Here is an 11,769-nt window from a genome sequence, read left to right as displayed (position 1 = left end):
AATTCGCAACCATTATCGCTCTAAGGAATTCAAAGATAATTTTATTTCCAATTCGATTGTGAGCTAATTTTCTCTAGGAAGAAGAGCATATTCATGGAGACGAATGAAAATCGTCCAAAATTCACGCTTGAATGAAATAACCTGTAAATTGATAGACAGAATTCTAAAGTCTAATCTAGCTTGTGTGTTTTTATCCAAGATGTCTATGCTTATTTCTAAATCATTTTATCTTTAAATGAGTTAATGAGAATATTCTACAGGGAAAATATCGTTTTCCCGTTAGAAGCCATTGAGAAACGTAAAGGATTCTGGGTTCAATGCCGGGACATGGATTAAAATTCAAATACACTTATGGGCTGACTTAAATCTCAACTATGAGTGCGGTAAATTTTTAAACTCAGCTTTGGCGTAAAATTGAAGCTGTGAAACAGATTTTCAGATTTATATGTTGGTAAGGATTATTACAAACGTTTTTGTCATTTTGCGTCTTCAATTATTGGCAAAATCGTCGTTGGCATACCTCCTTTGGAATAATACTTCAGGTAATTAAGGAATCACTTTATATTTCCCTACATGAAATATCTCCACCAGAGTATAATATTTTTCATTCAACAAGTTTCAGTAGCTTATTTACATACCTATGATATAACTTCTCCCTAACAATGCAGGAGTAATATGAGCATTTATTAGTATCATGGCGTTTAGTACTATAATGTCTCTTATTACTCTGATTTTTTCACTCTAAAGGCTATAAAACCATTCTTCAATTCCCTTTGCTTAGCGCCAGTTATTTTATCCTTTTTCTCAATAGTTTGTTTTTCATTTTCTCATCCTTTCTCTGTACAGCGATTTTTCCTTCTCCATGTCTACGCTCTCCGTTTTCCTTATATTACCTGATGACATTTATGACGCCATTACAGCCACAGGTATCATTTCAGCTCATCAAAAGTGGTTTGTCCACATATTCAAGTGACCGGCTGAGCATTGCGGGCGTTTTGCTATGTCTGGCACCCAACCGTGTGACGAGAGACCCATAATAATATATACGCCTCACCTATTATCGTCGCTCTTACGGTCGGCACACATTTTTTCAAACGGTACACGCCATTGTCCTTGGGGTTATCAAATTGGAAGGAAGACGAGTCTCTCTCTATCACAGGGTCCCGATGGTGTCCGCAATGTCGGCCAGCACAACCGCACAACCCCGTCCGCGCACGCCAGACGAAAATGGAGGCGAGTAAGAAAGAAATCCATCGTGACACTAACCTTGTGAAAAAAATAACCTCGAAAATCAACCGCGGTCGCGTCATGAATACGTTACTTACTTGAAAGTGTATGCCCTGGAGAATCATTTCCGTTTCGGAAAGCCATAATGTTGTCAATGCTTTGGGTATTTATGTGAATAAATTAAATCATAAAAATAATGTTTTAATTGAATCCCATTCCAGTTATTTTATCAAACTTTTTATTTTTTTAAATAAAATGTGATACAGGTATTACATTATTAATTATAATTTTATGAAGCGATGGATGTTCACACTAAAAGTATATTTGTAAAAATATTATGGCAGAATAATATACAATCAAAAGATGTGATTATTCAGCAATTTTTGCATATCTTTTTGACATATTCATGGTTTTTTGTATTTATTTTCGCACAATGTATTTAATAGACATTTTATTGGGCTGAAGCAGTAATTTATTTAGACAAGCGTAATCCCTGCTGTGCGTTATGCTTAGAATTGTTACGCTTTTAATAGAAAGAATTCATAATCGGCTTTCTAAATACTGAATTTAATTCCACAGTAATTTACAGATTATAAATTATGTATTTCAAAAATCAATTACATTTCACCGCTTCTTTCAGCTTTTTTTATCGATTCCCTAATTGGAGGCTGAAATGAAAATTTTAACTTTAGTGTACGTCTTATCTTAAAGAAAAGTAAAGATTTCTGTCCACTTTCTATTCTTTTTAATCGATTCTTTATTTTCACTGGTTCTATAAAGGTTTGATCAGAATGTGAGATACCATTCAAATTATTTACACACTGCTTAAAAGCTAAATACTCATTCGCTTCCTTAAAGGAGGTGGGAAGGTATATGGTATTTAATGTCATGAAAATAGAAAATTTTAAAATAATTTTTATTTTATTTATTTGCAACAAAGTCATGCCATTTTCATAAAATGTACAGCAGGCAATAAAAGGAAATTTATACAACATTAATGTCATCACAGTCCTGAGTCAGTCAAGAGTAAATAGGTGTTTATGAGTCATAAGTCTCAATGGAATAGCAATCCATTATGGGAAGAGGGTACGGAAGTCGATGGGGGGGAAAGTCATTGATAGAGGGAATGTGACATGGTCGTGAAATTTGAGGTCCCGTGTATCTTCAAGTCCAGCAGAAGTCACAGGCGAAGGTGGGAGGAGACTTGTGAGTCGATGGAGAGAAGTAAACGTTTTTTTACGACTGAGGAACTGAACGAAATGATATCTCAAGGGTCTATTGTTGTAGTCTCTAAGGTTGAGTATGGTTGAGAAATACAAGTCGTCTCGTTATGTCGTCAATAACGTCGTTATTTGTCATTTGTCAGTTTGCCGTCACGTCTTGTCGAACTTGTAAAGTGTCACAAGATTCGAGAAAAAATTCATATCCGGCCGCGTATCATGTTCATACCGGCCTCGCCTCATATAAATAAAATTTTTATATAATAAAATATTAAATAACAAATAGATGTTTCGCACAAGGCGTCACCACTCTTGTCTTCACTGCGATATCCTCACGCTCGTAAGCGAGTGTGTGCAGCAACCTGAAATGAAATTAGAAAGAAATTGAAAAGGTGTGCAGTTGGTAAATAATAAAATAAACTTTGCATTTCCCTGTGCATAGTCCAAAATCATTGAGCAAAGTATTACTTTTGCGTATTATTAGTCATACGACATAGTATCTACATAAAAATAGAACCAATTAGCAATATAAAGGTCAGGAAGGGAACCGGCAGAACCTAGGTATATGTTATAAATATTAGGAACATGCTGATAAAAACGAAGAGGTTTTTCTTGGACTAATTGTTAAAAAATATACCTTTTGGATTCTTTCAAGCCAAGCTTTGGAAAAAAAATCGCAACCAAGTTAAAACAGATACTCATGAGTAAGGCTTACGATGAACTATTTGTTTTCCTGGATTATTTTAGCGCTTTTATTTTTTCTCAGTTTTAGAAATAGCGGAAATAATATATTCTCCTTATTGGATAATGCCAAATAATATTCCATGGATGAATCCAACCATCTAATACAAAAAATATTTGATTCGATAATTTTTTAAATGTTATCTCAGAACCTTTTTTTCCCTCCTCCATTATACTTCATGAAGTGAAATATACCGATTAATTTTTTTCTATAGAAAGCAAATCTATTAGATTTATTTTTTATACATCTTCACAAAAAGGAGAGAGCGATGTGTTAGACAGCATGAGTGATTTGCGAGGGTGACATGATGGTTCAATAGAATTTAATTTCCTCGGGAATAGATATTACTTGCGCCAGCAGGGAATGTCCAAGATTCAACAGAAATAGACTCATCACATACTCACTGGAGAACGTTCCGCCACCATTGATAGCAAAAATGAGTGTGGGATTAGGCGTGAAGATAGAGACGAACCTATTTTCACTGGTATCCTCGGTATGCGAGGTCCTGAGCGTCGACTCCCTCTGGGACGGCCACCTCGGGGAAGAGCCTGGCGGCGGCGTAATGGGCGCTGTATCCGTCGAAGCCGTGGGGTCCCACCTGGGCGGAGGAGTCAGCGGCGATCTTCTTACACAACTGGAAGATGGCGAGAGCGACGGAGATGACGAAGGAGAAGAAACTGAGCTGAAGGGCGTTCCATGCCTTGAGGCCGAGGACACCGATGGCCAGGGGGATGAGGGTCATGGCCTTCAGGAGGACGAAGACGAGGATGGGGACGATGATCTTCTTCAGCTTACCCTTGCGGGCTAGAAAGAGAGAAGAAAATACGCGACCATTAATTTGCACCAGCGTCTCACACAATTAACCCTATTGTCTCCGCCATATACATTTTGCGTGGCGTTTTAATCCTGCAGATTATCGTTTATTCCGAGTTGTTTTGCATTTTTTAGAATCCTTATGATATTTGCTCACCGGCGTGATTCGTATCACAAAAAATTTTTTAACCAATCCCAAGTGTTAATAACTTAATTTTTAAGGGCCATTTCTCATTTGGCAACCGGTGAATAGTATGTACTCTATTAGCGACGCGCTTTCTGTGGTAAGGAATCTGTCTCTTTTCGGAGATCAAAACATCTCAAAAAATTAAAAAGATAACGCAAATATGCATAGAAATTTGAATATATAGCACGAATAAGCGTCCATATTTATGTGATCTCACGTTGAGAAAAATTGTTATGCGGGAAAATATCTAAATTTAATTCCAAACAGCAGTCTAATCATCGTTTACTGCTCTTTTAGCTAATTTAATTTATCGACCGAATAATATTATGCGAAAATTAGCTGAAAACTGACCTTCTGAGACGGCCTTGCCTTCGGAGCCAGGGAATTTGACGGAGAAGTTGAGCTCATCCTGGTCCATGTTGCGGGAGGAGAATGTGACCTTTGATCCAGAGAAGGGCAGGCCGGAGGGAACTTCGGCGACCACATCGTGGCTCTGCACATATTGCTCCACGTGGTCGAGGAAGGAGCCGGAAGACCTCATCTCGCTGCCTTCGGGCTTCTCGTACGAGTTCTTCACTACGGCCATGTTCTCCGACACTTTGAACGAGTCTTTGCGGAGGACCTGGTCCAAGAAGTTGAGGGCTTTCATCTTGATGCACGCCACGGCATCTTTGCGCTCGCACTCGGTGCGGATCTCGTCCACCACCGAGTCCATTGCCGTGCCCTTCCAGAAGGAGCCCTCAGCGTTGCGGCCCACGTTCGGGGTTGCGGTGACAAGGGCGAGGAAGGCGAGGGCGAGGACCCCACGGCTGCAAACGGTAAGCGCCATTGCTATCCGGAAGATTTCGTCGGACTTGGAGAATTGGAGTTGGAGACTCTTGCGAGAGAGTGACGGAGGTGGGTCGGGTTGTGTGTAGGAGGTAGTCGCCGGGTTGACTGTTGGAAGCCACAGACACGATTGATGGTCGAAGTGGACCCGCGCCACGCTTATATCGCTGGCGCAGGACGCCGATCACGCCCCCCCTCCTCGGCTCCCGAAGCGCTCCCCGCCCTCCTCTCCCCCCTCAACCCGCGCCGAAGGGACGGAACATCCCGATGTGATCGCACGCGTTTTCGGTCCCGTATCCTTTCGTGTCTCCCCCCTCATTCCCACTGCTCCCGACTCTACCGCCGCCGACAGCGGGGCGCTCACGCTCCTTTCTCCCCTCCACCGCCCCCTCCGGAGACAACCACCACCCCCTCCCAAGCCGTTGCGTGCGAGCAAAGCGCCCTGAATGACAATGCACCCCCGCGCGCGGCTCCTCGTTTTCGGGGTATCGGGGCCGAGTGGCCAGGAGAGTCTCCCCCCTCCAAAGTCGCGGGCGTACCATCCCACCCACCCCTCTTCCCGTCCTTCCTTTCTTTCTCTCTGGGCAATCGGGGCGGGGGTCGCCCGGCTTGAGGACTCCATCGACGGCCAAAGAGGTCTCGTTTCATTCGCCTTCTAAGCCGACGGACGCCCATCCGGGCAGCTCCGGTACATCGCCAGTGGACTCCCCGCGCCTTCGGACGCGAAATCCTCTCCCTCCACCCGCCCATCCAACTCCCTCCCTCACACCCGCCCACGCTCCCAAAAAAGGCACCTGTGTAAAAAAATTCAAGAAACAATTCGTTCTAGAGGGACGCGGTCACGGTGCGAAGAAAAAAGGATCGAATTGGAACAGAAGGGGTGTGGGCCAAGGGAAAGGGCACGTGGTGTATATGGCGGAGGATTCCTTCTTGGCTGACGGTTCCCCGCACCTCACCCCCGGTGGAAGGACCCAATTAAGCGTCCCGAATCCCAACCCCGCCCTCGAGTATTGGGCGGCTTCGTTCGAGATCGGACCTCGATCATTTCACGCGGATATGCTGAAGGAAATCGGTGTCCCTGTTGTGTGCAACGTCACGAGGGCCACCTGGTTATTACCGGGTCACCGTGTCACCTCCCCGATTGAATTCAGTGGATTAATTGATGCATTTGGAGTTTAATCTCTCAGAGTTCACGTCAGCTTTCTCCATCCATTATACGTAATGGTAGGGATACAATATTTAAAAAAAACAATGGGACAAGGTCTTAACTCTATAAAACGTCAAAACTGAAGGAAATTGACAAAAGAACCAACCTAATTATCGGTTTATTGACACAATGGAAAATATTATTGCAGGAATAGCTAGAGTAGATAATTTAAAATTGAATTTTATAACTTTGTTACTAGTTATGAAATATTGGGCACAATAAATGGTATCCGTGTTATATATCTGCGTATTTTCCAAAATATTCCGCTTAAATACCAAGCTTTCAGGCAGCGTGAAGAGCTGGTGACAGTTCTCGAATACATTTTTTGACTCATTTTAACGAAATTAAAATTCTGAATTCATTTTACGCTGGAGAGCCACTTAGAAAAATATTCAATGATTTTATAATTTTATCTATTTTGAAACAGTAGTTATTGCTTTTATTTGCAATTCTCGGGCGCCACAGTTGTGAATCGATTGACCCTCCATTAAAAATGTAAATTTTCCCAATGACATAGCTAACGTTTTTTTTATTGCATTACATTAGGGTGAATTACTGGACTGTTTTTACATTTAACTAACCCGGACCGATGAAAACTATTGTCAGCATGCTGTATTATTTTAAGCTTGACAAACAGCTAAAAGCCTGCGGCTTATTTTTCTCATTAAAATTTCATTTTAAAATATAATTTTGCTATTTATTAACCAGTAGTAATTTTAATATCGAAAACAATAATTTGGAGCTTAGGCTTCTAAGTTTTAAATTAAATTCCATCTTTAGCCTGTAAATTCCATCTTTATATGTATTTTAGACGTCATTGAGCATCTTTCTGTTTATAATGTTATGCCAAATGCATTAATAGTAAAAGAAAGTGAATTGAGGTTATATTAAAGGTGTTAAGAATTACCGAAGTTTTTTTTCTGTTCATCCAGAATATTACGTAATTTCGTACGCAGTTAGCAGTGTTTTTCAAATTAGTTATTTAAAATTCTATTTTGGATTTCATTATTGTAAGTTTTCCATCGGTAGCGTGTAGGACGTGGGTCAACCGTGATAACGATTACGCTGCAAACTAAATAAAATGCTGCGTTTTTATCTCCATTTGCAAAAATTCATTTTCCCTTGCAGAGCTAGTTTCAGCAACACTTATCATCCAACTCTCATAATTTTATCTAAAATGACTTTTGTTTTGATCAATTTTCCTTACATAGTCAGTATTCTCCATTTAATAATGATCATTTAATGACTATCATCAGGATGCCATCTAACTCCCTCTTAATATTTTTCATCCAATTTTGTTTCTCTATTTTCCTACCCCAATTAATTTCCAATCTTCCCTGCCATGTCTTACACGTTCTCTCTTGTTTTCCTCTCTGTCGAGCTATTTTTTCCATTCCTCTTACATTTTTATTTCTGTCAAGATTTCAAATAATAGGCAAATAAAACTAGGCAAAGTGGTTTCCTTCTACATTCCCAGATGGAGTTTAAACATGATGCTATTGCACTTAAATGGCTGCCCAACTCAGGTTCAGCACTACCTTCCATAATGATCCTACCATTCAACATACCGTACAGGGGAGGCCTTCACAAAATTACACCAACTTTGTAGCCTTAAAAGTCTTGGGAACCCCATAAGCCATTCTTCTACGTCAAGACTGGAGTACTGAACGAAGAATTTTTGATTCATGGCTTGATAAGGCTTGGGCGAGTCAAACTTGGCTGCTGAAATTTCCTGCTTGAAACTATTCATCCAGTCTCATGAAATGGTATTCATTTGTTTTATTATTCTTATACCTTCTTTATAACAACAGTCGGAAGGCAATCTGGTAAAATGCTTGAACATATATCCTCTACATGCTTACAAAAAACACTGGTCTGTCACGAAAAAACTTACGTTAATGCAAAAATAAAAAGTAGGCAGTACAAAGTTGGAAGCGGCAGAAAATGTTTGATATTTATAATGTAGGGTCACATGCGATGGAAAAAGAAAGAATATAGCACGTAGCATGGTAATGAGCCACGAAAACAGAAAACACTTCTTCAATCAATGAATGGGTGCTGCCCTACTGATTTGCCATGTTGATAATATCATCTGTAACTTAAATAAAATCAATGAAATGGAGACAATACAGAAGAATTGTGAAGATAAAATTAACGAATCCAATAGCTAACGGTTCAGGAAGAGGAGAGCCACATGTTTAGCTATGAGGAGGTCACTAATAGAAAGGAACATGGCGTAATATTAGCATATAGTTATTTGCTTCGTATATTTTGAGAAGGCGTCCAATTCAGTGAATTGTGTAGAATTAATGAATTTATTAAAGAAAATAGGAGAAGATTGGAGGATTAGGAGACAAATCCGTAAGCTGCTCATGTCACAAACTGCTCAGGCGCGAGAGGCGGATTCAGGACGGGCAGTGTTAAGAAGTGGAGTAAGGCAGGGTTGTCCATCATCACTCGTACTTTAAGCGTATAGTACGTGTAGGAAATGGTAAAAGAGATATGGGAATGAAAGTCGTTTGAGCAATCAAAAAAACGATTGACTTTGCGAATGATGAAGCTGTAGTTAGCCAGTCATTCAAGGAGCTACAGTCATTACTAAGCACATTAGAAGCTAACATAAGTTAGACTTAGGTATGTGGTGAGAATAAACGTGAAAAAACAAAGTTTATAAGTTTGTTGTCTCAGGCGTAACTTTATGGAATTTGGATACATAATAGGTTTTGACGTTGAATGTCATCATCAGGTTCAACGTCGAAACCTAGGTCGTGTTTATTTTAAATAAAGTGTGTGGAATTACGAAGTAAATTATTTCATTTCAAAAGGTTGTAAGGTTTTGAAGACAGAGAAAGGCTAGCAATATGTAAACCTAAAAATTTGAGCGCTGAATCTAGAGTTAGTAAAATAGTTTACTTATCTGAGAGATGTTTTGGACTAATCTGGTCAACGTAGTAATCACATAAAAAGAAGAACTTTCTTAGGCATAGAAGCTTTCTCAAGGAGGGAGGAATCGAGTAAGACTTGGTAAATTGCACATTTAGCTACATTTCTATTCAGTTCCATTTTATTTTTAGACACTTCTGCCGTGAAATATAATTTTTTCTCATCAAAGAGTTTTTCTAAAAGTTATTGACATTATTTCAATGAAGGAAATCACAGAAGGTAGGAATTAACGGTATTAGATAGGAGTTGATATCCTAGGAAACAGAAAGGGATTTTGCTCTGTAGCTGTTGCTGCAATCAGCAGAGTTTGATCACTTCAGTAACATAGAGTAATTTAAATAATTAAAATTAAATGAGCATCTCATGATGCAAGTCAAGGAGATAATGGAAAAATGAGGCTAGGACAGCAGCAACTAAAACAAGTAGAAGAATTTCACCCAAGACCCCGGATCACCAGTAATAGAATAGTCAAAACTAACGTGTTGAAGAATGCCTCAGGAAGAGAGGTTTTTTTTAAGAACAAAAGTCTAATAAAAGCCAAAAATGCTGTAGTCAGAAAATACTTTATTTTTACGGATAAGTGAAAATTACTATTGTCTGTTTCTGGATTTAAGTGTAGGATAATAACAGGTGCTTAAAACAGCATACGTTAGAATCAATGATTTTTATGTTTGGGTGTAGAAAAATAATATGGTAAATCACCAGTGTTGAAGTCAGACGAAGTCTAAGAGAAGAAGGAATTCGTCGAAAAAACTTTCAGTCAAAGAGACAAACCCAATATGTAAAAACCTAAGGATGATTTCATTATATATAATGAAGCATAAAAACTACCTCTTAGATACTGGAACGACGATTTTTGATACGACGATACTAGAATACGATTTTTTTATGGCTATGGCAGTTCATTTTTTTCTATATTTATCTACAGATAATAGGTCTGGAAATATTACTCTTATTTAAGCAATATGATTTCCACTATTAATTCGTAAAAAATACTACATTTTAAATCATAATGGTAATAGCTGATTTTCCCCGGCGGGTAAATACACGTTTATACCTTCGAATAGTTATATGCCCTTTCTTTGCGTATAAAACATTAACTATTAATCATCAGTCATATAAGTCTTTAAATTAGGATATTGTGCATCTGAAAATTTAAAAGCTTATTATCCTTTTTTATAACATTTTTGAAATTCCTATTGAGAAAAATAGTTTTACATTCGACATAAATGGTCATACATTTTTAATTTCACTATTTCTTCCCGTTGAGATCGAATCTCCCTTAGTATCTTTTGAGTTAATGAGAAGAATTTAATATCGTTGTAGGAACTAACACTCCTAGTTGAACCAAATTATTATTAAAAAAGACTCATGTCTCCTCTCATAGCATATTTCACTCGCTCAGATTGATGTTCACCTTTTCCGGAAAGTTAAATGGAGAACGTTGTTGGACAAGAAAGACAGTGTCGTTCAGTGTTTCTTTATCTAAGAAAAGAAGAATCCAATTTCAGTATACGTGACTTTTGTCAAAAATAAAACCTTCAGACCAATTTACAATTATGGTTGCGGATCATCGGAAACTTTGAAATATACAATATGTAATATGTATTTCGTTTAGTACAGGTTTGTGAAAACCCTAGTTTCACGTTTGATTTTGATGGCTAGGAAAAAAGAAAGTGTGCTTTAGGGTGTTTATTTTTTGTTTAGTGGTAGATGTTAGTGAAAAATGGAATTTTTTTGTCTAGACTACTAAATTTTACTGCTAACGTCAATGAAAAACTCGGTTTCCTTATCTTTTGAATTTATATGAAGGATCAGAATTTCATTTCAACTATATATATACATATATATATATATATATATATATATATATATATATATAAGATCAGCATTACATATATATAAATATATATATGTAATGACAAAGTTTCAACAAGTAGCTCAAAAAAAATCTCCAAACAGAAATTTGATGTTTTTTTTATATCTTTTGCCACTCTAAGTAGGTTGAAGGATTTGAAGGTTCATATTACCTCATTAAAAAAGAATGTCACGGCTTGAAAGTTATGGTGGACGCCTACAATCGGACGCTACAGCGGTATCCAATCGAAAAATTCCGTATTCATGAAGCGTTTGAAAAAACCGTTAAACCGGGATATTGCATGGATTTTGAAGTTTCGCGATCGTTGAATTTTCATGAAATGACGAGTTTGGTGAGTATGAGCAGGAATCAAACAAAAATATTATCCTTCGTGCTGTACTCTTTTAGCGAAAAATCATAAAATCACTGTAATGAATCTTTTTCAACGCGTTATACACAGTTCTTACGGCGTTCACATTCAAATTTTTATCTTTACCGGTCATTTTCCAGCATACGAGATTTCATTATAACTTAACACTGTAATCCTGAATTTGATAGAATTTGCATACGTGCCCAAGGGACGGAATGAGGACCTGTGAAGTCCCACGCATGATGGGTAACCCTATTAAAACCATACATTACTATCAGGATTACTGACCGAAATAAGCTATTATCGACAAAAATAAGTTATTCAACTTTTACAGCGTCAGAATGATTAAGGCTATATTTTAGGCAGAAAGAAAT

At 38.2% G+C, this 11,769-nt stretch overlaps 1 protein-coding gene across 1 annotated transcript; it reads right to left on the bottom strand.

The window, feature by feature from the left end:
• Window positions 1-3,667: 3,667 nt before the first annotated feature.
• On the bottom strand, window positions 3,668-5,018 carry Osi19 (DUF1676 domain-containing protein Osi19). Its single transcript, XM_071589053.1, has 2 exons — window positions 4,541-5,018; window positions 3,668-3,993 (listed from the first exon to the last, which is right to left on the bottom strand). The coding sequence occupies exons 1-2, from the start codon at window positions 5,016-5,018 to the stop codon at window positions 3,668-3,670; spliced, it is 804 nt and encodes a 267-aa protein (XP_071445154.1).
• Window positions 5,019-11,769: the final 6,751 nt, after the last annotated feature.

This window comes from Hetaerina americana, unplaced genomic scaffold (genome assembly GCF_022747635.1).
Source record: "Hetaerina americana unplaced genomic scaffold, ioHetAmer1.1.p SCAF_32, whole genome shotgun sequence".
Taxonomy (NCBI): Eukaryota; Metazoa; Arthropoda; class Insecta; order Odonata; family Calopterygidae; genus Hetaerina; species Hetaerina americana.
Note: the sequence above shows the minus strand (reverse complement) of the source record. Positions and strands in the feature narration are given on the sequence as shown.

What these genes read in the sequence shown, in the direction of transcription:
- Osi19 (XM_071589053.1), bottom strand. Translation starts at nt 5,018, where the DNA reads ATGGCGCTTACCGTTTGCAGCCGTGGGGTCCTCGCCCTCGCCTTCCTC. An exon ending in AGGCAAGGCCGTCTCAGAAG is followed by an intron (nt 3,994 to 4,540) that starts GTCAGTTTTCAG and finishes CTCTCTTTCTAG; the next exon opens with CCCGCAAGGGTAAGCTGAAG.